The sequence below is a fragment of the Eimeria necatrix genome, genomic scaffold, assembly GCF_000499385.1.
Source record: "Eimeria necatrix Houghton genomic scaffold, Enh_scaff11, whole genome shotgun sequence".
Classification (NCBI taxonomy): Eukaryota; Apicomplexa; class Conoidasida; order Eucoccidiorida; family Eimeriidae; genus Eimeria; species Eimeria necatrix.
In genome coordinates this window covers 146324-173646 of record NW_013651892.1, presented here as the reverse complement: position 1 = coordinate 173646, position 27323 = coordinate 146324, and the positions used below count along the sequence as shown (strand labels likewise).

Below are 27323 nucleotides of genomic sequence, written 5' to 3'. Positions count from 1 at the left end.
GTTGCGTAAATAGAGCCCTCTAAAGGATGCAAAAGTCGTAACACGGTTTCCGTAGGTGAACCTGCGGAAGGATCATTCACACAGTTTCTACGCCTAGAACGCGCTGCTGGATTTGCAGGTTTCAAGCATCTGCTTTGCCTGAGTCGTCAGCAGGCAGTCGGTCTTGGTTGTCCAAGCTCATGCGGTCCCAGCTACTCCGCTAGCAAAAGTTGGATGCGGTGCGCACCTTTGTCATATCCAGGCTTGACTACCACCTCAGGCACTGCTACCCCTATACCTGGAACTGTTTGATCGTCACATACGCGCAGTCCTAAAGACGGTGTTCAAGCTCTCGAAGAGCCTAACGACAGAGATGTTTCACCAGCCCACCTCTAATGGAGTGCTGGGGATGTAGCAACCCAGACGATCGCAACGGCAACGCAGATAGGGCATGCCACCTAGATGCTGAACAGCACGAATAGCATGATCCGCGCAGTTGCAGAAGGCCAAGTGCTCGAAATAATCAAACGGGCGTTCGTTTACACACCCGACAGCGACGATAGCGACAGAGCAGGAATACTTGCCTACCTCAACGACAGTGATATTGGCTGCCTCAAGAGGAGAAGCAAGAAGGTGGCGATTAGAAGCCTGTGGTCAGAGCTTCCAGGAAGTCTATCGGTTAGCAAAACGCGAATCGAGACTGGGAGTGACGGCAGCTACCTGCTGAAGACGGCAGACGGCTCTGATCTAGACCAGCAGCACCTCATTAGGAGCACCTCATTAGGAGTATCAAGCAAGACATGGCAGGGCAACAGCGTGTTGTGTGGAAGAACAAGGTAGACCAAGGGAAATCCGTGGCCTACCAAACAGCAGCCAGCAATGCTTTCTTGCGGGGACCAACCAGGCTAAAGCCGGAGGACGTCGCCGTTGCATTGAGAGCACGCTCTGCACAACTTCTCACAAGAGCATACCTCAAGAAGATTAAAGCTTCTAAGGTATCTCGCTGTCGCCACTGCACTGCAGATCCCGAAACACTTGCGCACGCGCTCAACCACTGTCCTCACAGCCTTGACAGCAGAATCAAAGAACGACATAACAAGGCCCTGGAGAGGATTACAACAGCACTCAGAAGCAGCGCGATTAATCGGGAGAAGACCTTGCAAATAGCTAGCAGTCTAGCGGATATGGAAACCCTCCTAAGGCCGGACATCATACTCAGGCACGAGAAGCACAAGCGAATCGCGATAGCTGATGTAGCTATTGTGTATGAGAACTACCAGAAGAACTCGTTTGGCGCAGCTCGTCTCCACAAAAAAGAAAAGTATCAAAGCCTTAAGACGTTTCATCGAGAAACGTGGGTACGAAGTGCCAGTGCAAGTATTAGTGTATGGGTCCCTTGGGTGTATTGCACAGGAAAACAAACGAGTGCTTACACACGACCTGCGACTCGATGAACGCACAGCGTGGTCTGTACAGCGCGAAATTAGCACTGACTGTATCCGCCAGAGCCATCGTATTTAGGGCTTTCACCTGGCAGATAATGGCACGAGGCGAGCAAGAGGAGTGGGCCGCTCTCGTGCCTCCACATGAGTTGTATGAAACACTAATGAACTAATAGAACACCAAGACAGCATACATACGCACTCGGTAGTAACACCATGGGCTTACACAGACGCGTGAAGATGGTTGGCCCGACATCCGGGCGTGCCGTAGGGGTTGGAGCTCCCTCGGATCCCCCCCTTAAACTTTTTCGCTCGAGGCGGCAGAGTCCAACTCCGAAACCCAGCAAGCATAAACTTCTACTTCATGGAGTTCTCTGTATTCCGAATTGATATTACTATGTTTGATGAATATGGGGGTTTCTCGTAATTCTTTCACTTCATGGAGTTCTCTGTACTATGAACTGATATTACTATGTTTAATGAACATGGGGTTCTTCTGAGCTAGCGAAATATAACTACTTTAAAGGAGATAATAACCGTCAATACTGAGAAAAGCAAGGAGGCCACGAATGTTGACGTGAAGGACAACTGGGCAGCCTGCAAGCAGCGGAGATACGCCTCGTTTGATGAATTATTAGACCTTGAAAGAAATAAAAGGTCAGTGCCAGAAAGACGAGTAATAAAGGAAAACAACAAAGGACATTTCCTGAAAAAGGAAAATGGCAGGCAAAAGATTAAGGAAGACTACAAAGGGCATTTCCTGAAAAGCCTCCTGCCGGAATCGAACCGGCGACCTTTCGCTTACTAAGCGAATGCTCTACCGACTAAGCTAAGAAGGCGGTAATGGACTTGAATTGTATCACCTTCTTTCCGCATAATTTATTGTTCACTTACAAATCGCTGCTGTGAAAGTAGATTTCGCTTTACATTTCCTCCAGAGGATTCACTATTAGATCGTGTTAAGAGTTTTATTTTGACACCCCCATCAGACGGTAGCAGCTCAACGCCTGGAATGACCAGCGGGAATATGGCTAAGTAGTCTTGCCTCATAGAAAGTCTTCCGTTCTTGATTCAGGTTTTTCGCTTTCTAGTTATGCATAATAGTATAAACTATCCTGAGAACCCATAGAAGGGTGTGAGTTCATTGAGTGGGGTTGTTGTGGAATAGCCCCAGGTCACTTTCCAGCTCTGCAAGATATGTACTTACTCTGCGGCCATTCACGGCAAATGCATTTGTTTCAATTTTCCAAAATTAAATTCGCCTTGTAGCAAGCATCCCATAGCCTTTTATCTAGATTTGTAACTGCATGACCACAGCAGGTACCACGGTGCTTCCACTGGACATCTGTGGAGAAGACATATTCACATTCATTTCTTCTCTCTCTTGGCCTTCTCGCCGAAAGAAAGTGGATAAAGTTGCTTTATTTGATTTGTCAAGCGCCGAATCAACCAATCTCGACGACTTACGACTAATATGAAGATGCGCTGGCCCTTTGAAAGGTTTGACAAAGCAGTGTGCAAGGCAAGCTTGAAGATGGCTATCAGTAGAGGTAATCCCTCTCATACCTGTTCGAAACAGCAAGACCACATCATACCTGTACTGAGGTTCACGAACTCTCAGAAGCAGTGCCAAGTCGTTAAAGAACAAAGTGCCGCAGACAGAAGTACACCCAAGAAAAGTCGAAGCATTGCTGTCCTATCCCTCCAGGTAACAGGCTCTTTTGCTCGTGTGAATCATTGTGAGATGATCGTTGCAGCTCGCATGTGCACTAACAGGCTTCAGAATTCGATTCGACTGCAGCGCAGGGAAATTGCTGGCTTCTTGCGGTATGCTATCCTTGTTCCGCATATTAAGGGAGCTGTAAAAGAAAATTGACGAGACGACAGTAGAATTTAAAGTGGAACTTTATCGTCCACTGTACTGCAGATGGATTCCATGTTGAATTTGTGTCGGCAGGGAGGGAAGAGAAGAAGGTGCAAGGCTAAAGGCGGAACACTTGTTACGCGAGTACAGGCTAGAGAGGGCAATGGAGATCCTTGTGACTGTCTGCGAGCTGCTTATTTCAAGACTAGTGAGGGCTACGATACCCTCGGATGCAGCTTTCATTATCTGCGGCAACATCAGTACCTGCGTGCATGCAAGTTGGAACAAATATGAGAAAATTGTGATCCTCTTTACAGCTGATGATCTTTTGTGTTCCGCAGAGCTATTTGGCAACAGAGAGAATCTGTCCTCCTGATTTGCTTTCCCCGATTCATAGCCTTCTGTACTGTGAGCCAAGGCTAAGTAAGCAGTATTTCCACTGGCACGCTTCTGCAGCAACTAGGCTCAAGCTTAACGATCTGACAGCACCAGGTTTTAATCTGTCCCAATTGACCCATTCAAATGTTAACAACCTCTTGCAGGTATCGACGAATTAGCGGCCGTCAGGAAACAGTTTGCAGTGAAGTATGGGGAGGCCCTCGTGGAGGCCGCCGTGAAGAATGCAAAGCAAGAAGTACACTTCAAAGTGAGGTTTCATTAGTGACGGTATGGAAAAAAATTACGCTACGCCTTTTCTAAACAGTATGCAGACTATAGCCTGTTTCTTATGCATGCGCAGCTCGTGCATGCCTTGTCACTTGCGCCACCACTGGAGTTCGATCTTCAGCAGCTGCTCTGTGGAATTGCCAAGGAGTACCTTATTTCTGACTGGAAACCCAGTATAGCCCTGGTGCGGGTAAATTCCCTGAAACTGCCGCATCTGCACCACCGCGGCATGCCTAACTGCCTGCCTAAGTATCCTTGAGACACTTAATTATTTTGTACCTCGTCGAGCCTTATCAGAATAAAGTCTGCTTCTGCCTGTTCTGTCTGCAAAGGATGCGAGTCCGGCGTGCGATTTCATCCCCCGGGTAAGTAGGCTGCATTAAAATTAGGCACTAGGAATCATTTCCAGAACAGTTTGATGCACATAAGCCAGCAGGCAGCAAATCACGAGCGTTTGTTCGCAACACTATAAGCAGCAGTTACTGCCTTCTGTTTCTCTGGCCTTTTTCTGTTGGCCCATCATATTGTTCTGTCTCGAGTGGGAGTTAATAAGCGTAGCAGCTGAGCTAGCACGACCTCCGGGTCTCTTCTTACTGCATTCGCTCAGCCGTCAATGGAGTCGAACCACTCTAGGGCCCATCCAAATAGCCCTCCTTCTTTCCCAGAGGTCAGAATCGGCTATCTGGTTCCCCTGTAGATTAATTGTGGAAATAACACTAGGTGTCGTGATGACACCGCTAAGGCCTAATCGGTAATTTTTTTTTGCACCGTTCAGGTCCAGCGGCAGCGGCAGTTGCCATGCCGCAAACATGGGCAGCAAGGCACTGATTCCCTCGTTGCTGGCAGGCTTGCCACTCGCCAGGTACCGGGGCCACCCTCGTCAGTTGAGGCTCCCGTCCGCGTTCCTGGCCGCCGTTCTAATGGGGATCCAAAGCCCTCCCCCACTGGAGCCAATGCCCACCAGCAACTTGTGGGAGAAGCTCCAACATGCCAGGCACACGCCCTGCAGTCAGCTGCACTGCACGAAGAAGAGATGGGCTTTCCTTCACTACACCCACCCCCTCATGCGAAACCAACATACTCGGGTGAGATTTTGTAAAGACCGTCCAGCTAAGTCACTGGAAATCCAGATAGCTCAATAAATGCTTTTTGTCGGAGATAACTGCATTGCCAACTCTCTAAACATGCGGTGTTTTCGCCTTAGGTGGAGCTGCTTCTGAGAGCGTGCTTCTGCACAAGATTGAATATAAAACCACACCAGAGCAAGACGAGTGCATCCTCGACATTGACAGGCATTGCAGCGACGCTCGGCTACAGGAAGATTGCGTGACGCCACTTCAGCAGGAAATACCTCTTGGCTCGTGGCCATATCCAATAAGTGCAGTACGGCCTGCACCCAGTAGCGCTCAGCTAGCGTGGCAACAAAGAAACATAGCTGAAGGCCAAGTCACAGGTCCTGTTACCCATGACTGCACGGGAACATCCAAGGTCAGCTTATCACTACCGAACCCTTCCGACTCAGATGCGGTGCTACTAAAAAACGGCTTCTCTTGCATCCCGATACCCGTTGCTGCAATGCCTGCATTTTTTCCAGTGTAACGGCCACAACGAGCTGAAAGGGAATCAAACCCACTCTGCTGTGGTCCATAGCCGCTGGCCTGTAGAGCTGTGTCCATGAGTGCATTTTCCCATGTTCGGCATAATGAAAACGGATATCGCCATATCTCAGCTAACGCCGTGAGGGTCGTCATACGCTACAGTGGGTCCTTCATGACTGTACGGCGCAGTCTACTTATTCGCCTATCTAAAAAAAGAACGATGCGCCTTTCGTGATCGAATTCATTGCCTGTTCCATTTCCGAAAACGACAAAATCAGAAAACGGGTCCACTTCAAAGGCGTGCACGCGCACTACTGAGCAAGGGAGCGAAAAAGCCTTTAAAGAGCGTCTCTCTTAGGTGACCAAATTTGTCAGTGACTGTCGCAAGGAGCCAGCCACATTTTCAGACGACGCTGCGACCTGTGAACATACCGTTATCTCCTGCTTATGAGTCGCTGTCTGTCTCCGCATATCTCTGAGCATCCCACGTGCCAAGCTGAACGACGGATGTTGAGCCATGCACAGCCTCCAGCAGCTCTCTGTACAGCTGAGAAATGAGGGCGGCTGAAGAACAAGGGATCTGGAAGCACCGATCTCCGCGAGCCTCCACTTGCCGCAAGGTCCCAACGTGGGCACGGTGACACTTCTGATAACTGTCGATGCTGCTGAGAGCTGCCAAGACATCTTTAGGCCTGTGCGTCGTCGGCTGACCTGCTCGGATGATAATTCCGTGAGTACTGGCCCGAATGTCACGGACCAGCGGAATGCTGGCGTGCCAAAGGACGTTCACGCTCTTGTCTCGAGTTGATTCAGACTCATCCCCAACCTGATGCCCACCTGCAACCTGGGGGGCATCAGTTAGATCTACGAAGAAGACGTCTTTGGGATAGAACAGAACCACGAAGTGGCGAGGCGGTAATGCCTCTTCTTTCAAAACAGTTACAAACTTCTGCAGACGGCGCGTCACAGCTAGGCCAAGGCATTCACGCAGTGTAGCTTCCGTTTCATCGTATGGCCTGCATGTTGGATTACAAATAACAGCAAAGCAAAGGCTGCAAATGACCAGAATGGCAGTAAGCTCCTGCCAACCAAACACAGTAAATAACTGGAGTCCTACCGTGAGGCAAGCAGCCAGTAGTCTGGTTCGGGTGTAGGTCACTTGACGCTGATGAGAGGAATATAGAATCTGACTAGCTACATTACATACTAGAGTCATCTTACCTTATTTCCCCAAGCTCCCCAAGCATGCGAGGCTTCCGCCTGCGTTCATTTCTGAATTTCGAAGCCCCGATTGGTTTAGAAACTTCAGCTTTAATGCCACGCGTAACATCCGAGACAGCTTGGCCCACCTTATCAAGTGGCTTTACAAGGGATCCCACGATACCCTTCCCAATGCCTTTGAAGAACCCACCCACGCCTTCTCGCTGAGCACCTTCGATGGGCTTTGTGACGATGTTCGTCAGAGACCAGACACCCTCCCCAATATTCTTCCCAGCTGACAAGAATCCGTCACGCATGCTCGCTGTATTCCGAACGCGTTCTCTTTGCCGCCGATTGATATATTCCGAGTCAAAAGTAAAAGTTGACAGCAAACTTCCAAGACCAGCACTTACGCTGTCCACTGCGTTTGCTGCCAAACCTATGGTGTTCTTTCCGAATTCGAATGGCATACGCGGCAGATTAAAAAGCGAACTCTGCCCCAGAGAGGAAAAAACTGAATTCAACAGATGGTAGGTGTAGCGCTCTTGCAACGATGCTGCAAATGTCTTGGCTGTCCCGCGCAGATTCCTGAACTCCTCTCGCTGAAAATTCAACTTCGCCCCCTGTGGAAGCACTTCATACACATAAAGCCTACGAGTAGCACGCCTGTTTCATTCACTGCCTCTTCCACGTACAAGCAGAGGACAGCCTTCCTACTACCCAGCCTAAGCATAGTTTCATATAAAGTACATTCACAAGCACAGTTGCAATTTCACGAGCGCGATCTTGAGCGCACGCCGCCACCACAAGGCACCGCTCACCCACATGCTGCTCACCATCAATTCTAGTCGTCCCGATGCCATCAATATGCGCAAACCGACTTTCAGAAGGTCAGACAGCATGTGCATTTTATCGAGAACGAAGGAACACCAGCAGAAAACGTCGAATTTGTCTATAAGCATGGATTCTAAGGACAACACGGTAGGCAAGGGCGGAGGGCTGTAAGTCTGATGAATGGGAGATTCAATCCAAGTTTCAAGCTCCTCCGCCGAAACAGTACGACGGGAAGCCGCACTCATCAGCCCTAGCGACGTCATACAGGCCCACAAGAAATCCTGAAGGACAATCACGCCACCCTACTGCAGTGATGTACCAAACCACGTGCTACGCCGTGTTTTTATACATCTAAGGTTTCTAAAACTGGCATGGCCTGGCAGAAGATACTACTTCAGTGGAAACCGTTCCGTCCAGTTATAGGGCTTGTTGGCAGACGGGTGGGCCGTGTGAGTGGTTACGTTGAGTCCATTGAGCGCGTCGGCATCTATTTCCACTTCTAAGTTGTCCATTTCGAGTTGGACACGACGCAAGATAACGTCACTGCTGGTCGTGTGGTGCCGTACAACGAAGAGGCTCAAAAAGGGTTTCGATGCACTCTGAGCTGAGAACGGCTGCAGGCAAAAAGTTCAGTGAACGCAGGGAGAAGACACCTGAACCAAATGATGCTAATTGGATGGAGGAGCAGCGATCTCCTGAGGATACTAACTGAAGAGTTGTGCAACACCACTACGACGAAACCAATAGCAAATCATGAAAATGACTTCAATTTGTGAACGTTCCTTCTGCATTTTCAAGATCCACTGGTCGTGTCATGCAAGCTTTTCCAGCTTCTGATTTGCCTGTATTTAGACAGCCCATATTTATATGCGAACTGCATGACTAACATCTTCTGCGCTGTGGGCACCGCCGCCCCGATTGGCGAGAAGTACAGGCTTCCGCGCGTGCTCCATTTGATTATCGATTTGAATATCTGCAATGCGGACCAATAGCTTCTGTCGTTCTCCTCTCTCCTGAAATCCGATGGCCAGCTGTGACAGCTCAGCAAAACAGAGCTCTTCCTTCACCGCATCATAGATCAATGATACCCCCACCTGTGCCAAAGTGAGAGCTACATGGAGACTGCGCAAGGGACTCTCAACTGCCTGCAGTGACAAACAAAATCAAAACAACCAAGAGAAGCTGATGAACTGGCTGCGTTGCTCCTTCAGGCTGTTCAGCGGCTTTAACAACACAAGTAATGCCATCAGTAATGCCATCAAGTGCATTACAAGGAAGCAAAGTCAACAACTGCTGGGCATTTACGACTTACAACTGTAGCCCAAGGCCCCCACTGCTCGTATCCAAATCCTAAAAAGTTGCTCATTGTGAATCAAAATGCAAGCCTGTCTTGAGATGCGGGAATACGAAATGACAGGCAGCTTACCACTTCAGGCTCAACTCCTTGTGATTTAGAAGAAGGCAGCATTGCCCGCTCTGGGCCGGTTCCTGGTTTGGGTCGCACTTCAATAATCATTGCGTCGCCTCGCTTCTCCGTTCTCACTATTATTTGTGGCATATCAGGGAGGCCCAGATTTACTTCATATCGCTTGTACTGGGGAGTCTCCAGATCCAAAAGAATAGGACTTCTGGGAGCAACCGTCTTACTGTCTATCCATAAAAGGACTTGACACTGAAGCGCATTCAAACCAGCTATCATCAGTCAGCTGCAGCACGAAGTGGCCTTGGCCTAGAATAACAGAATGGACACTTAAGCCGGGGCTCTGCCATGACCCCGAACCACTGCTTCGGGTCAACAGAAGTTCAACAAAAATCGCGCGCAATAAAAACTTCCGTCTGCACAATTGGCATAAGAAAACTACCAGCTGTCACACTAGCGCAGTAGCAGACAGTGTTCACGGGAAGTTGCAGCGCAACCAGTGATCATAATCTGTGGGAGCTTTACCGGTCGCGACGTGTACGTAAAGGGAAACGGCCAACCGTAGGCAACAGTCTCTCCTTCATTTGCAAAAAAATGGAAATCAAAATCAGGCAGCTTCATGGGCTGTCTCGTCCAATGTGAGGAGGATGAAAAGGAAGACGAGACACCTCCTGTGTCCGCAGACTGACCCTGGGAGTTCATCTCAGAGTGGTAAGTGTGCACCATCACCCGCCGAATCACAGGACATTTATTGATGACTAAAAACCCTTCGGAATGCCCCTCAGCCCCGCGAATACAAATACTTTTCACGCCTCCATCAGGAGCTACTTCAACGCAGAAGACCCCTGAACAAAGCGTGCAGAGGATCAGATCTCACACAATCTAACCAGTCATACGGAAATCCGCACCGCCGTTTACCACGGGCGCCATCTATCACATATTCCTGTGGCGAACGCAACATCCAAATATCTGTGAACAATCATTACACAGCTTCGCTGCCTCCCTACCAGGTGCTGCATCTCGCATGCCGTTGTAGAGAGCAATCCAGCTCTTCCCTGCCGTCTCCTCGCTAGCAACCACCGCACCAGACCATGCGTAGCCTTCGCTTGTTCCAGGGCGGAACTGAATCGCCTGAGGAAGCTCTGCGCTCGCCCAATAAACAGGGTAGCTTTGTCCGGGGTGAACTGCGCAAACAGGCGACATATTAATGAATTAACAAAACGTAACAGTTCTATGAACCAAGGTGAAATATTCGAGCAAACTAACAGCATCGCTTATACGTATCTCAATCATATCCACACGGCACAAACAACTGTAAAATCAGATACACAGTGATAGGCAGCCGGCCACTAAAACTATAAATTGTGTGTAGCATCGTACCCTCAAAGGCCGGCCCTGGGGTGCCATACTGACGGAAGAAGAGAGGGATCTTCAGCGCATTTGTCAAAATAAATTCTGGCACGAGAGACACGACTCGGCAGATCGCTCCTGCATACGCCCATGGAGTCGCCAGAATGGAATTTGACTGACACGAGTTCAAAGCCTTGGTCGTGATAGTCAAAGAGTTGAGCAATGCCTAAACCAACGAAAGCCTTGTGCTGGCTCACCTGCCGTTTCGGAAGGGTCCATCTTCTCCGTTTTTAGACGCAAAGTGTAGCAGCGGTCTTCAGTCTCCAGCGACGCGTGGCTGTAACCCCCTAATGCGGGGACGCTTATGCGGCACTCCACCGGTTGTCCCAGGCCCCTTCTTCTTGGAAGCAACAGCGTGACATCGGCAGTCTGCTCAGACCGCCACAGTTAAGACATCAATAATGTGGTGATTATTATGGAGTGATATAATACGGGCTATATGGACTGAGGCGACTTGGCAGGGGCCACAGTGGAGAATGAAATGAGCAGAGTCTGTACTCCAATAAAGGAACCATACTAGAAAAAACTCATGAAGAAACTGGGCATCATAGAGCAGAGTACATGAACAACGGCAAGGCTTACAGTGGAGTCCCCCAGGAGGCTCTGACCATCAAATTCTGGGCAAAATCTCCCATCCTGGACAGGGCGAACCCCAAGACCTGTACGGTCTATGAAGCTCCGAGGAGCAGATATAACTGCAACAAGCTGTCGGGGAAATACGAAGGGTAAAAACGGCATCACCTCCGCCGTGTCATGAAGAACCTCCAGCTCCGCTGAGGCGTGGTGACGCGACGGTAACAGGACCCTGCTGACGACCTCGTCCTGTAGCTTGCAGACAGCAAACACAAATCAAGGCGATGATCTTTTCATGCGAGCGCCTTGCTTTAGCCGCCGCTGTTGTCACCGTCAAATTGCAGGCAAAACGGCGCAGTACTGAACCAGATGGATTAGTCATTCATGACCCAGGCGAGCTCTTTTATGCGTTGCAGCACTGCTCCTCCATACCTGAGTGCTCAGCAAGTCGGAGATAACTGAGGACCATTCTGCACCCTCTAGCATTGCAAATCGCATACGGAGCCTTAACGGTCTGTTTGGCGGCACCTCGTACACAAGAAAGGTAGAGCGCCTCCGCAGAGTAGCGCTGAGAGACGGCCTCTGTTGCAGCGCATGCAGCTCCTGTAGTGCGGCATTTGTCCTGTTTATCCCTGAAGCCGAAACTGTGAGTTGTCTTCGTCCAGACTTTGAGGTGGCAGAGGAAGGAGCAATGTTGATGTCGAGCTCAGTTGTGGTCGCATTCACCAAAGTCACCGAGGGAAAGATGGTCACTCTCTTTAGCTCCTTCTCAGCCGGAAGTGCCCCCTTGCGCCCTTCAATGTGCACCAAGAAATAGAGATTTCGCACTGTGTTTACACCTGCAGCAGTGTCAGTTGCTTCCGCATCAGAAGCCGAGCCGGAAGCTACAGGAGTTCCCGGCATCTGAGATGCTGATGCTGCACCTGGTCGAAACCTCGGGGGCAAGTAAGCGCTCTGGCGGCAGCGCAAGCCCTCCATTCGGTGTCGCGTGTCTATGAGATCGCACCATCCGGCAACACAAGTCATGTCAGGCGGTGTCGGGATCGTTTCAGCCTGTGACATACAGCGCATGAAGTCGTGGCACCCATAGTTGCAGTAAAACACACTGATGATTCCACAATTAGCAGCTGCTTTTACTGCGTGATGCTTTTCAGGAGTGCGCAGCGATAATTATCCTTGCTTCTTTTTAGTAGTATATTTCTTCAGGCATAAGCTCGCTGGCTAATTTCGTCAGCACGCTGCCATAGGCCAGCAACGGGTGAGAGCAAAAGTGAAGTTTAGATCACCTCCGCAGCATCTGTCACTGTGCATTCCGATGCAGCTGCTTCTGAACACGGTGTTTCTGCAGATGTTGCTGCAGCCGGTGCTGGCATCGGTGTAGTTTTGGCAGGTTCCTCAGCGAAAGCCGCAGGCCGAAAGCAAACGTTGCACCAGCCGGGTCCAAGAATAGCTCTCTGAGGTACGGAGAGGAGATGAAGATTGGGTAACAGAAAGGTGTACGTGAGCCTGTCCATGAGCTGTTTGTGAGTGGGCGGTTCGAGGACGCACTCTTCAGGGGCTTCTTGCTGATGTGTAGAAATGCTCGAGCTTGGCGACCTCGTAAATGCCTCGAGCCGAGCCCATTCTGTTAGGGCACGTCGGAGAGGTGCGGATGCTGTGGGTTTAGGACCTGCTGGCTTCGTCGCAGCATCCTGAAGCAAAAGCCTCAGTTGCTGCTTTTGTTGTAGCGTCTCTAGCCGCTGCGCCTCTCGCCACCGCTCCTCCCGCCGAAGCATCCAATCAGGGATTCTCTGCAAGTCCGGGTGTAGAGATGAAGGCTCCTCAACTGAGAGTTCTCCGCGTTTTGAAGCCACGGAAGGCTCCCCAATCGCGTCCAATGGAGCGCAAGCCCCCTGGGAGGCGGGCAGCAGCAGCGGGTTGAGCTCGCCATCAAGAAAGCAAATCTCTAGGGGCATTCCGCTGCTGTTGTGCAGCATCACAGTTGTAGAGAGCAGCAGCAACTTATAGGATGGGTGCGGGCTTAGCACCTGACATATGGCCTCGCTGTGGCTATCGACGTGGGCAAGCGGAAGGGGAGCAGAGAAGCTGCTGCTCATTGTAGACTGTTCCCCGCTTCTCTGCTGAGGAGACTCTCCTCCACCCCCCCTTCGCCGCATATCAGCGTCAATGAAGTCATGGAACCCTGAAAACAAGCGCCACAACAGAGCTGCAACAGTACAAACAAAAGAAGTAGCCCACACACGAAGAGCCGCGTTTTCGTACACAAAAGTAAAGTTCATGAATAGCCATCCCACGACAAAAACAGCTTCAAATCAGACGTAAATGCAACATATGGAACGTGCCTGAGACAGGTCGCGGTATGCTGACTGAAGTCGATTTTTGAGGTGACCGTGTGTGAGGCCCACTAGCACTACTCTCAAACTCTTTTCCTGCTTGTGAAATATTCAGGCCTGTAGGGCGCCTCGTTGGCAGCTGCTGTCCGGACGCCAGCGAACTGTCCAGCTGTTCCAGCATCTGGCGCTGAGGTTGCTGCGTCTCAAGCAACTGTTGGGGCTGTTGTGAGCCTTCGAAATCATCTAAAGCGTTTATGGAGTTGGAGGCTGCCGAGGACTGTCGAGCGAGCGTGGATCCCTGACTTGAAGAGGGGCCCAAAGAGATTCCGGAGGGCCTCCTATCCTTTGTAGTCAGCGAACTACGCAGCCGTTGCAACTGCCGAGAAGCGAATTTGCTGCTGCTACTGCTGCTGCCCACTGTTTTGCTGCTATTGCCGAGAAACCTTTCTGCCGCCGTTGCACCAACGTTAGCGGTGCCAGCGGGGCCTCTCAGCGCTGCTGCTGCTGCCGCAGTGTCGACGAGGCGACTCAATATGGAGTGTCTGACTGGAGGCAGCAAGGTGACGCAGCAGTTTCGCATACTATCCACAGCGACTGCTTTTGTCCCCCGCGGAAACGGGCCTATGGCTGGAGGTGACGGGTCGACGCCCGCTTCGGAGAGCCGGCTGGTCGTTCGTGTTGCAACTTTAGGGCTCCCTGGCATTAACAGCTCCCTACCCTGCTGCTGCGGTTGTTGCTGGTTAGAAGGCCCGACAAGCATTTCTCTAGCTGGAGACGCATCGGAAGACGCGGCGAGTGGAGAGTCCCTTGCCGGGGCACTGGTGGGCGACTTCTGTCCTAAGTACACAGACGCTAGATTTCTGGCTCTAATTTTGCGCCTCATTTCCTCGTTTGCAATAAGCAATCTCATTGTTGCCTCAACGTCTTGGGAGGAAATGACGTTTCTGCTAATAGCTGGAAACGCCACCGTCGGAAACATCTCATTAAGCCGCAATACTGAATCCACAGGAGGACAATTCGTTATATAAAAACGCTGCCGGCTGCGAGACCGCCGAGATGCCTCCGCCGTGCGGCTCTGCATGAGCCCGTCAAGGGGCAGCGGGGTGGAGGAACCAGGCACCAACAGCAGCAAACTGCTCACTGTCTGATTCTCAAGTCCATCATGCCTTTCGCTCCTGCCCGTGCCAACTCTATTCACGAGTCCACTCCTGCTGTTGCTGCTGCTAGAGTGTTGCTCCTTCTCCATTCCCGAGCTTCTGGAGCCAAACTTTTGCATTGTAAAGGCGTAGAGGCATTGGCCTGTGAGGTTCAAGTAACGGAAAGCTGCCTCAGTCTCCCTAGCACTGGAAGAAACGGGAGGTGGGGTGACTGCTACAGTCGCAGGCCCTTCAGCGTTCTCATTATCCTGTGAATTTGTCCAACCTGTGCTGGGGCCATGCTGCTGATCCTGGGCAGCAACTGATACGTTATCCTCATGCTGTAGCATGGAAACCGTGCTCGGGACGAGAGGCGCAACCGAAAAACTCCTTGGAACCCCGCGAGGGCTTCTGGTGTGAGGGGCATCCACACCTTCAGGACACTTCTCCTCTAGCTTCGGGACTCCTCCTTCTGTGAGGTGAGCCAACAGATACGGAAGGAACCATGCGAACAATTCGCATAACTGCGGAGTGATATTTAGCCAGAACGGTGACTGGCTATGCAGCATCAGAGTCCTGGCTGCCTTGAAGGTGCCCCACGGGTCCTCACCCGGATGGGCATCAAGAGCCCCCACCTGGGCTTGCTGTCGCTGCAGCAGCTGCTGCCTTTCCTCTGCGTAGTCCCGACGGTACACTGCAGTGACGTCTAACTTTTCAATGAACGGCTCCCAGCAACCAGCCTTGGCGTTGAGGTAGTCAAGGCCGCAGCAGAAATCACGTAACGCAACTTGCAGCTGAGTAGAAGTTATGTCAAACACAAGCCCCCCTGCTGACAACCGCAACTGTAACACCGGCAATACTGAGGAGCGCAGGTCGTCGAGAAGCAACAACTGGGCACCCTCTAAGCACAACGAGATCTTTGCTGTCCTCTCAACTACAGAGGGAATTTGCGGTTGCACCGACCCTGCCTGAGTTGACTCCTCTTGCTGGTCTTGGTGCTGTAACTGTTGCTGCCGCTGATGCTGAGCGCATGCTTCAGGGAAGCGAATTGGGGGAGGCTGCTGGGTGGGGCATACGCTCGGTCCGTCAGAATGAAGACACCGGGCAGCAGACAACAAAAGCGCCATATCTCTGCTGGAGACGCGTAAGTAAAAGACTGAGAACATCGAATAACGCACACATGATGAGCGCACGAAAATGGAACTAAGCCCAAAACTTACAGCAAAGAATCAGCAAGGTAATATGAAAAAGCATACGTGGAATATCGAAGGACAATTCGACGAACGTCATTACGCAGCGCCTGCCCTTGTTCTCAGCTTCTCGTAGGTCTTCGTCGGCTAACACCTTGGGACTTAGGCGATGCTGGTGCTGCTGCTGCTGTTGCTGCACCTGCCCTGGTGAGTAAAGCCCTGGGTTCTGTGGCTGGTCCGATGCTGGCTGGTGTCTTATCTCCCCATCTCCGTCGTTGTGAGTACGCTTGTCCTGCTGTTGCTTCGATGCAGCAGAAGACGATTCGCCGACGATAGCAGCGTGTCTGATCCCTGCGGGGCTGATAGAGCGAGGTGGCAGCTTTGCAGCAGCAGCAGAAAACGACTGCTGCATTCGGTGTACTGCTGCTGGGATCCTGCCGCGGCCACTTTGCGCCGGAATAGCACTGATCGGATCCGCAGCCTGGCCATTTCCCTGCTGCTGCTGCTTCTGCTTAGGCTCCTGGCAGTCGTCAACTGCCTCACTCGCGGAGCGATACACGCCACTACCCTCAAGGTGAAAGTGCTCGCAAAGCAGCACAGCGCTCGCAGAATCTGTGCGCGGCGTCAGGCGCTCCGCGGATGGGTTTCCTACCGAAGCGCGGTGCTGGAGTTGCTGCAACTGCATCCATTCTCGCATCATCAGTTGCGACTGACAGCGTCCCCGTTGCTGCCATTCGGATTTACTGGTGCCCTCCGCCCACCGCTGCCTAATGCTGCCTGGCGAGCCAACATCAAAAGTAGCACGAACATCATTGCTGCTCTTGCTGCTTTCACTCTGGCCGACTGTTCCCCAGCGTACGGTCCTCGGTTCATTCTTTATCGCTGGCTTGTGTACGTCTGAACTCGTTCGGTGTGGGGAACGGTCGGCCAGGCAGTCTTGCGACTGCTGGGCCTCCTGTGCATCTGTTCCCGTAAAGACTCCTACATGCGACTGCGATCTCAGAGGAACTTTTGGGAGCGGAGATGCATCTAGCCGGCATATTTTGCTGCCCAATACCTGAACGCGTTCGAAGATTGTTTCATCTCCTTTCATTTTAAGGCGGACAAGAAAATCGCTGGACCAAACGATGACAGGTGCTGAGGGAGACTGAAGGTCGGAATATACAACAAAGCAGCCCCTCTGAATGCTCACGGACACCCGGAACGGACGCTCCCTCAAGGCTTCTCCAGAGAGCAACAGAGACACCACATCTCCACGCGCACTCCCCGGAGTTAGCGGAACTTCCCGGTTGTCTCGCGAAGTCTCACGAGAGTCCCGCTCGCTCCTGCTTTGCTGTTGATTCTGATGATCAGCACCCTTTAGCAGAGTGGGAAGCGGCTTAGGGTACGACCGCATAGAACTGAATGCCCAGGAAGAAGTGAAGTAGCTTAGGATGTCCATGAAGGCTACCACGAGGACATACACAGTAACTCCAGAGAACTGAAAGTCCATGTAAGACTCTCGTAAAGATGAGCCAAACTCGAACTCCACACCAGGAACTCTGCGTGCTCGATTGGGTTCCTTCGTGGGGTGAGGAGAGGCAATCGATGGACTTCCATCTCTGTCATGTCTACGTGATTTCCCATCTTGGCCTCTGTCGAATGAATTGCGGGCATCCGTCATTGCTGATCCTTCCTCGTCGGCTACCACGTAGCGTTGTATCCCCTTCAAATCCCATTCATTACCGTTGCCATCTGAGCCACCTCCAGCAACCGGCGCTGTGCAGCTGGCCACCCGCTTGAAGTAATTTGCCGTGCCTGCACGGAGGTCATCGATGCTGAAGGCTTCGGCGCAGAGGAGGAAGCGGTAGCAAGAGACCAGCCGAGATACGGAAGCAGCAACTTTTGCAGTGATACAGTGGAGCGACAACAAGGCCAGAGGGATCCCTGGTCCATACGAAGCCTCTAAAGTAAGCTGTGGGATGACTATGAGGCAATCCACGGCCAAAGGGGGAATCTCTAGCTCCCGCCGGAGGGCCCCTTCGTCTACATAGGGCGCAGCGTCGCCGTCCTCCGCGTCTGCAGATCTGGCCGATAACACCTCGGCTGGTGGTAGGTAGCCTTGGCCACAAATATTTTCATTTATGACATCAAAAATCAGAGTCAGCTGCTGTCTAGAAAGGTGCAGCATCCATGCTGTCGTCTCAGCTTCAATGCACAAAGACGTGGGTGCACTCCGAAATAACATGCAGGCCTCGACATTCTCTAGCAGGCACCCTCCAGCTGCTGCATCTTGCCCGTTGTCGCTGGCACTGATCTGCATGCCCCTCATCTCGAGCCTCAGATCCGAAAAGATAAGCTCACCTTGTTCCCCTTCATTCGTGTCTCCCTGAGCGCCTTCTGTATCCGCAGGTCCTCTATGGCCGTTCACAGAAAGAGAAACGCCACCACCAAAAGGCGGAGGACGCAACAAACCAGAAGCAGTATGATCACGATGCTGCTGCAGATTAGCAATTGCTGGGACGTATGCGTTGCGCACTTTGAGATTCCCGAGATCAAAGACAATAAAACGCCCCAAATGGTCTACTTCGACTTCCATCTGTGACGAATCTGACGCTAACTTCGATGCTGTAGCAATCTTTGATGACGCTGCAGAAGCAGCGCTAGCAGGTGAAGTAGGTGTACGAGTGCGTATCTTTGGCATTCTGTACCCTGGCGGCGGCACGAATCCAGGGATTGCCTCCTTGTCTTCGGCCAAGATAAAAAGAGGGGACTGTATGTCTAGTGCGAAGAGGCAATACGAGGCTGTCGCCGCTTCCTTGACCGCCCTGTACGACTTTGAAATGAACACATCGAAAATTCCGTCTCTAAGATAATTGAGGGTCCGCGAGACATCCTTCTGTCTGTATACAAAGCAAATTTGCTCCATTTGGCCTTCAAGACACATCGAATAAGGGAAAGGCGCGCCCGACACCGGATCAAGTCCCCCATATTGACGGACCCGTGCGGTAAATAATGATGCGGTCGGCGTGTCTTGCGCTGCCTCATCAACTCCTGCTGATGCTGCTGGCGATGTCTCACAGGAATCACGCCTGACGGGAGGCATCCCATGTGACGATTCGGAAGACCCCAGTGAGGTACCGCTAGCGAAGCGGCGCTGCTGCTGGTGGGCTGGGGGCCTGTAAGCCGCACGGGGTCCCAAAACGCATCTGTCCCGGAACACAATGCCACCGTCTCCAACAGAGAAACTTGTCTCTGTATCTCCATTTGAGTAGAAGCGGCTGGAGGAGCTTAAACCCTTAAGCGCCATTCGAGCCAACACAGTGTTACTCCCTTCATAAAAAGCAATCGCTACTTCTCGAAAAGTCAATGTCAGTTCCAGGCTTACATGGGGCATTTGCTTCTGCAGCAGCTGTTGTACCTGCTGCTTCTGCGCTTCCATTGCTTTTCTAGAGCTCGTTGCCGCTTCCTCTCCGGGAGCATTTTTCGCTGCATCTAAATATCGATGAACTGTCAGCGGTGGTAGCTCACCCCCGATTTCGAGTCCCTTCTGCAACCAGTCACGTTCACCAGTAGCTATACGTGCCGTTTTAACAGTGGCGCTGTTTGTACGGCTCCTCCCACTGTTACTCCGCTGAATATCGCCCGCCATCTCAGTCCCTTCGCACTCATTCCCAAACGATAGCGTCTGCTGTACAGTTTGCAGCGTGTCGTGCACTGCTGCAACCGTTTCTCTCGATAAGAGACCCCTGGGGCCCAGAGCAGCTGCAGACACTTCTGAGAGTTCGTCTAGATGCTGCTGAAGCCTGCTTCTAATGGTTTGCCGGTAGTCAGCGAGCGTCTGCAAAATGCGTCGTAGGCTCTGTTGCCTCCAGTGCAGTTCTACTGGAAGTGAAGTAACTGCGAGGGTTGCTTTCGGAGTGTCCGCTTGTTTTTCATTAGCAGCCAACGGTGCGCTTGTGGGGCCTGTTCTCTTATCCCTACCCAGTAAGACCTCCAATTCGACGCGGAGGGTTTTCTCAGTGTCTTCAACTGCATCGTGGAACTCCTCGTCTTCAATGCCTCCCCCTGATGTCGTGGCGCTGCGCAAGGCCAAACTGCTGCAGCGCCCTAGACTCGCGCTGCTGCGGGTAGTTCCCCATTCTGTCTGAGCAACAACAGAGCATCAGTGCAATATTCAGTGCAACAAAGTAGTGCCGCTGTCCTTCCCGTCGTGAACAGCAATTATAACGGCTTAAGGCTGGGAAGCCAGGGTAAAAAAGTGTAGAGTGCGCAAAAGACATGGCAATGCACTCAGGAAGTCTCCCTAAGCAGATACCTACTGGCAGCACAGAAGGGGGCAAAAGAAACGCAACAAAGGCAAGCTACACTACGCATGCAACAATACCTCAATCTTTAATGTTGCACGCCATTTATTTTAGAACAGTATCGCTTGCTACGCCAGCTACAGAAGCACAAACAGGAGGGGGGAAAGAGTAGCAAGAACAGCCGAAAAAGCAAGCTGCAGCAGCCTGCAAGCCCCTTACGCTTTCTGAGAGGCCGGCTGATGAATGGAGGGACAAAAAGAGGGGTGAATTGGTGGACGGATCCGAAACAAGGACTTGATGAAGCTCCGCGACAGCTCCACACTTTCCAGCGGAAGAATCTGCTGTCAGCTGCATTAGCAGATCTGTCAGCTCTGCCTGCAGCACAGGGGGACAAGTCTCTCCTCCCGCTGCAGACTCCTTTTCCGCCAGTCCTCTTATCAGAAACCCGCAACGACCGAATAGCCAGGTTGACGTAAAAACCATCTGAGGCTTTCGCTCCATCTCTACTCCGCTGCTACTGCTATTGTTCCTTGGATTCATGCATTCATCAGCCCCATCGTTTGGGCGAAAGCCTTCGCCACTGGTGGACCCCTCAGTTCCTTTTAAAGTAGCCGGTGCTACGTCTGCAGAGGGTATGAATACCGGCAAGCTTGGGGAAGACTCTGATTTTCTTTCAGCCGCTGACTCTGCTCCTCGTTGCGGTGCAGCTGTCACGTCTGATGCTTCTGCACTGCTTATCGTTTCTTCGGGTGCGTACTGCCGGTACTGTATGGATGAGCTCCTGCCGAGAGTTTCTCCCGTGACCTTCCTTTTCTGTGTTGTTCCGGCCACGGCTGCTGCTTTAGTTGTTTGTTCTTGAAGTGACGCTTGCTGAGGTCGCACTTGGAGCAGGGACTTCGCCATGGATGCTGGGACTGCAATAAGAAGGCCGATGGCTTCCGGGGTGAGCTCCAGAAAAATTTCCTCAAAAAGGATGTTAAGGCTAACTTCCTTCATTCTAAGTACCTCTACATGCATGCGGATTGGGATAGGGCGGAGAATAGACACCTCCTTGTGGCCGGTGGGAGCGCAGATGAGCCGCGTCTCGTTGAACTCCAGCACGCCCCTGAGAGCATCGTAGGGACACGCCCCATCTGACCGCAGCGAGAGCGTCCCCAGGTGCAGTGCTATGCTCCCTGCTCCCTTCCCATCTAAGTTTAGAATGGGCGCGGCAACCAACAAGTCCAGTTGAACCAAGTCTGGGAGATGCTGCACTGCAGCAGAATAAACAGTCTCTCCCGTCTCCCGTAGGCCCTCCACAAACTCGTTCTTACGCATCTCGTCGACTTCTGTGGCCACTTTGCTCGAGTTTGCTCCTGTGGTTCCCGCGTCTTCGTCAGCGGGATCGAAGTCGCTGCCATCCTCTGGTGCTGCACGAGCAGTAGCCAAGCTGCGTTTCTCCTCTTCTTCCTCAAACCGCCGCACGTCCGCAGGCGTCTCAAACACAAAAAAGTCACAAAGCGTCCGAAGCAACTCAGGCTTCACCTCAGCCACCAGTGGCGCTAACCGGATAAATACACCGAGTATGTTTCCCGTTGGTGTTAGATCATGTCGCAGCTCCAGGCGCGCTGCAGTGAGAGACGACGCACCAACTACAGGAGGCACGGAAACTGAAGTACTGCCACGACTAAAACTCCAGCTGCTGCAGCTGCTGCTGCTGCTGCTCCAGCTGCTGCTACTGCTACTGCTCCTGCTGCTACTGCTGCTGTTGCTACTGCTGCTGGAAGCGATCGTGTCGCTCGATGCTGCGGTACGTAGCATCATCAGGCGCTGATGATGAGCCAAAACCCCAAGCATCTCTGCTGCAGCTCCAGTTGCAGCTGGCGTTGCTGCTGCTCCTGCCGTACCAGCAGCAGCAGGTGTCACGGGTTCTCCAGTAACAGTTCCACCATCTCTGCGGAAGTGCATGAGGAGGTGTGACTGTTGCCTTACTGCAACATTAGAAAGCGAAATGCAGAAAGACCATTCGCTGCTGTCTCGCCCAGCTGCGTCTTGTTTGTTAAGCAGGTCCAGGGCAGCACAAAGGTTGAAGAGCTCAACGGACAGGAACGCCTTCTCTACTGCGGCATCTGGCCGTAGAAGCCCTGGACTTGTGTGTCCACCTCTCTCCAACGAAGCACCTGCTGTTACTGCTGTTACTGGTGTGTCTCCCGCTGCGATTGCTGCTGCCAGTTTCTGTGGCGGCGGTGGCCGCGGGAAGTTTGGGGGAAGGGCCTTAGCGGCTTCTGTGGGGGAGTAGCCAATGGCCTTTATGGCTTTAGCCTCCCTGAGTGCCTCGGCTGTCTCTTCTTCCATCTCTTGCTGCATCTCGGAATCGTTCTTCAGGCATATGCAGAAGTGTTCTAACTCGAACGTCAGGACGTACTTAGTGGGCAGCGATACACTCTGCATCAGCTTGTCCGACTGCAGCAAAGAACAGTGTCACAAATGCTGTGCTGCGTCCTGTCAATTCGCAGCGTCACAGGTGAAGGAAGCAACTACACCCGCTGGTGGAGTGATTGAGCACCTGCAGCAACGATTAAGGGCCTCAGCACAGTCACTTGGTGGAAGTGGCGAAGCAGGAACAAACAAGAGCTACTAGCGCTCCTGTCAGGCATGCACAAGTAAATAGTTCAAATCTTCCTCTGCATTCTTGGAGGTACTTGTTTGTATTTACCCGGCCAAATTGGTATCCGCTCATTGTTTACAAGTTTGTATATGCTTAGTTGCCAGTTATTTACACCTATTTAACAGCTTTGCCTTTCAGCCTGACGCAGTAACAGACCTGCACAGCATCAACAATAAGTTGTATGTCTTCGCTTGTCAGTAGAGGAGCTTGCGTTTCTTCCCCGGTACTATGAGGCCAGTTTCCGGATGCATGCGCCTGCTGCTGAGGAGCTGGTAATTGGCCCACTGACTGGCGACCAGTTACCCACTGCCACCAGCTCGGCTGCTGCAGCCGCGGTAGCTGGCGCTGTTGTTGCAACAGCTGCTGTTGTTGCTGTTGCTGCAGCAGTTGCGTTTGCTGAAGAACGCGGTTTGTTGCTTCAGTGCAAATGTTGCGCCACTTCGCAAGCTGCGCCAGCACATCCAAAACCCAGTGCAAACGTAAACAGCATTGGCCTGAGATGCGCTTCTAGAACGCAAGAACACTGGTACAGTCTGAATGTAACAGTGTCGGCTATTCGAATAGGAAAGCGCAGGGGAGCCCGCGCTGATTGCTGCGGAGCGCAAGAAATCGGCCAGCAACAGGATGGTTTAATGAACGATGTGTTTGCTCAAGTGAAGGTAAGGAGGCAGCGGCAAAGACGCAATGGACAACAAGAGAGCGAAGGTCGCACGTAGTACAACTACAACACAAGCGGGAGGGGCAGAAGAGGAAGTACAGAGATTCAGAAGAGGCACGAAAGGTCACTACGATGGATGCATAGGGGGAAAAGAAACACTGCCAAACAAACATCCACTTATATGTCTGTTCGAAAATCTATACGCTTCCACAAAAGCGTTGTGACGCGCAGCAAGGGAAACCATAGAGAGTGAAGCAGCAGAGACGCTGCGCGCCAAACTGGGCGATGCAACCCCTAAGAGGGTCCTTTTGACAAATACACAGCGAATGCTCCTCATCCTAAGTTATTTGATTGCAAATGGTATCTACAGCTGCACACAAACGCAGATTATTGTTCACGCGTTCACGCAGCGACCCAACTTACATGTCTGACGCCTACAACGTCATGGAGAATCACAAGCCTCTGTTTCTCTTTATGGCTCAGGGGCGCCACCCCTCGGATTCCGGCCTCGGTCTGCAGCTGGCGACTGTACAAACCAATAAACTCTCTCTGAGTTGTTCCCTCCAGGCCCTCTGTGCCTAGCATTACCGTGTGGGCCTGGCGCAGCAATAGTTGTTCGCAACGCTGTCGCCTTTGCGCGGCCTCATTTGAGATTGCCAGTAAGGCTTCAAGCTGAGATCGGCCAATTTCTATCCCCTGGCTTTCCCGCAACACCTCAAGACGGGCAACCAACTCCTGCTGGGCAGATGTGTGCGATAGAGTCAGTCTTAAATGCAACGGCTTCAGCACATACTGGCTGCGCCCACTCACGCCACCTCCGCCTTGCCGCGTCCATGGTAGAGATGAATCTTCTGCCGCTACTGGAGCTCTTCCTTCTTCAGCTGCTACAGTTGCGTCTACTGGAGGCGTTCCTACCGCTGCTCCTGGGGCTGGTACTGCTGCCTCGCATGAGTTGGTGGGACTGACTTGGGTGTCCCCTAAAGACCCTTTGCATTTCTGACTGAGACTGGATAGACCTTCAGGCGCCCTGTGTGGCTCGGTGGGATCCACCCATATCATCGGTGAGAGCTGATTTGTTGTCCCCTGCGGTTCAAATAAACAGGAAGCTCACAACCCTGAAACAAATGTGTGGTTGTCTCACAAGATATAAAAACTTCGGAGTGCTGCGCTGTTGGCATAGTGCCATGTGAGGGGGAGAACGTACTACTTGACCGTGGGCAGCTGAAGGAGTTCCGCCTTCCGCGCTCGCCTTATTCATTAGGGTCCCCAGCAGTGGGGAGTTTCCTTGCTGCCTCGCTGAGTGGGGACCTTCCACTTGCGTTTCCGTTGCAAATGAGGTATCAACAATGGTCGTTGAATCGTCCGTTGCTTTCTGCTTTGCTTCTGCTGGGGGTAACAAGCCAGGAGGTGGAGATGAGGAAGGTGCGGGCGGCTTATCTGGAAGTCGTTGAGGGACTACGGGGAATGGTGGCGTTTCAGGTGAAGCCTCTCGCTGCGCCGACACCAGCTGCTGGTGATGCTCCTGCTGCCACGGCCGGCTTCGCCGCTGCTGTGTCGACTGCTGGGTCTTCGCCCCATCAAGAGCGCAGTAGACAGCGAGGCCGCTGAGCTCGCACGCCTTATAGAATGCAGGATCTGCCTGCCGCTGCTGCTGATGCTGTTCGTGGCGCCCCCAAGCAGCATCTGTGTTGTGTATGGATGCCTGTGCTAGAAGCGCCCCTATGGAGAAGCCCCTTACTGGGTCTACAAGAGCAATGTGGACGTCCCTAATGTCAACCAAGAGATTACTTAGAATCTTATTGACAAAGCGAAAGAAAAAGCCTCCGTCACCCTCCCTGCTGCTGCTAGTGCTACCTGCAGCGCTTTGCTGCTGTTGCTGCTCTACCAATCTTAATCTGGCATCGTGCATCTGCTGTTCACATGCCTCCACCTGTCTGCGTTTCACATCCCGCAGCTGCTCTATCAACTGTGCATCACTTTGCTCAGGTATCGGCTTCGGCTCCAGCAGCACATGCAAACCGGCAACCTCCACGCACACAGGGGCAGTGCCCAGCCTCGACCAGGGAATCGTAAGCTTAATTTTCTGTACACGGCCCCATATAACGCGAAATGGGATGCCAAGAAGGTCCGAAACCTCTGGTTTAACTTGAAGGTCCTCCAGCTCTACGTTCCCACTCCATACAGCGACAGATAGTTTGTCTCGGCTGATTCCTCTCACGTACTGAGCCAGGTAGCGGCTCAACAGCCTCTCCACCACAGACTCCAGCATCTCCGTCACCCTTGACGGTGCTGCTGCTGAGTGGCCTATACACTGGGGCCCTGATACCTATCAGGCACCGAAGGGGAGCAGCCAGGAAACAGTTCGATGCATTTTCCGTCGAACAAAGTCCACCTTGAGTTGGGAGCCTCCCCGACACAGGACTTTGGGCACCAGGATAAACTCCCTAAACGTGTCAGACAGGGCCCTGTAGGGTTGAATTGAGCAGCATCGCCTTGGCTTACACGCTTTCCACTGGGTAGCGTGTAAGCCAGGGTGATTTTGCTCAATTAGGGTATTTCCTGTCGGGTCTACGCAAGCTTTCGCAAGGCGAGCTAATGTAGGGGGCGTGCCTCAACTCAGCGTAGCACGGGCCACTGTCCCGTATGAGCTGGTAAAGAAGAGAGAGCAGGAGACTTCGACAATGTATCGTGAGCGAGAAGACGGCGACAAGTGAAGGTCGGTTAGAGGCGTTGGTAAGGAGAAGAAGAGTGGAGTAAACAAAGCCACGGGATGAAGGGGGCTGCCCGTGAAAGGCTAACGCGTGACTGCTGCTTGGACATAAGGTAAATATATAGTTCTGGAAGGCCAGGCTGTCATTTTAGTAGTCCTTGGCGCGTGTGTAGTAGTTACAAGCCCTCACCAAGGAAAGGTCAAGAAAACCCAGTGGAAGATAGGGATACTTGCAAATGTATGAAGCCCGCCAGCCAGCTGAAGAATCATCAAAATGAAATATGGGGCGGTTGGCATTTGTGTACGTTAGAAAGCTACAGGCCCATTATGGTATGGCATGCGGGACAAGCCGCTCACCCCTGAGACTCGGAAGTTGCATAGGGAGCTGTAAGGCTTTTTGAGCTCCATCAGCTCAAATATTTTTTCTTCTATTTTTTGTTTATTTTGTTTATTGTATACCAGGTTGGTCAACTAGAAGACACTCATTCCGCAAAACAGTTGTTGTCCAGTGCCTAGGACAATCTCGTCATCGCATTCAGTGCACTGCTCCCCCTCTGCGGTTTGTCTGAAGCGTCTGAAGCATAGAAGTGCCCTATGCGGCACCAGGTAGAGGCATCTGGTTAGCCATACTACGAAAGTGTGCTGTGTGCATGGGAATTTGAGATGGTGGCTCCCTCGCCGTGCAATGAGAGGTGGTCATTCTCCTCAGACGCCTCTATTTGTTATTGGCGCATCTGCGCAACCATTTTTTCTGCAGAAAATGTAGGTGTAGGTACTGCTCATAACATTCATAGTTTTACTAAGAGGGAAGCGGGGGGAAACGCATGGAGATTTGCACTGCGGTATGTAGCTGAGTAGACTGGGAGGCCATCAGACAGCGAGTGCCACTGTTGTGGGCCCTATTCAGGCTCCTTCCATTGATGTTGTTCACCTGAAAAAGCCGACAGCTGCAGTGGCATGGGTCAGGTGTTAACTTAGTAGGGATCTGGTGTTAACTTGCGTTAAGAGCGCCTGTGCGTCACGGCGAAGTGCAGTGAGGGTGTTCAACTGTTGAACACTTTTTTTTGGAAGGCTCGAGCTTTGACAGAGGTTAAAGCATGGAGAGAAAAGCCCCACCAGGCGTTTGCAGCTGGTGGAGATGGAAGGTTCTCTGGAGCTCCACAAATGTGTCCCTTCTATGCTTGTTACTATTGTAGTCACTCTTTACTTTCTACCTGTCGAAGATTGTCACAGGGGCAGGTACAGAAACAGTCAGAACTGGAGCTGAACGAATACTGAAGTGGAGCAGAGATAGTTTCCCGTTTCTTCTGTCTGCAAGGCTCAGCTACCTCCTAGCTTTTCCAGCGGCTTCACAGGTGTGCTGCAGCGCACTCCCCG

General features: G+C 52.0%; 2 protein-coding genes across 2 annotated transcripts; one reads left to right on the top strand and one right to left on the bottom strand.

The window, feature by feature from the left end:
* Nucleotides 1–2955: 2955 nt before the first annotated feature.
* On the top strand, nucleotides 2956–5550 carry ENH_00007030 (hypothetical protein, conserved; the record flags this gene model as incomplete). Its single annotated transcript, XM_013578320.1, has 10 exons — nucleotides 2956–2971; nucleotides 3179–3248; nucleotides 3379–3493; nucleotides 3627–3693; nucleotides 3828–3931; nucleotides 4025–4135; nucleotides 4284–4316; nucleotides 4559–4618; nucleotides 4727–5036; nucleotides 5156–5550. The coding sequence occupies 10 exons, from the start codon at nucleotides 2956–2958 to the stop codon at nucleotides 5548–5550; spliced, it is 1281 nt and encodes a 426-aa protein (XP_013433774.1).
* A 444-nt stretch (nucleotides 5551–5994) lies between these two features.
* On the bottom strand, nucleotides 5995–25505 carry ENH_00007020 (hypothetical protein; the record flags this gene model as incomplete). Its single annotated transcript, XM_013578319.1, is given in 20 exon segments — nucleotides 5995–6565; nucleotides 6771–7372; nucleotides 7586–7864; nucleotides 8045–8197; nucleotides 8471–8728; nucleotides 9010–9255; nucleotides 9529–9848; nucleotides 10011–10187; nucleotides 10384–10491; nucleotides 10611–10782; nucleotides 10996–11235; nucleotides 11419–12039; nucleotides 12273–13168; nucleotides 13329–15611; nucleotides 15712–19771; nucleotides 20151–22373; nucleotides 22735–22995; nucleotides 23000–23025; nucleotides 23653–24319; nucleotides 24441–25505. Coding segments are annotated over 20 exon segments (15228 nt in total).
* Between the last annotated feature and the right edge of the window lie 1818 nt (nucleotides 25506–27323).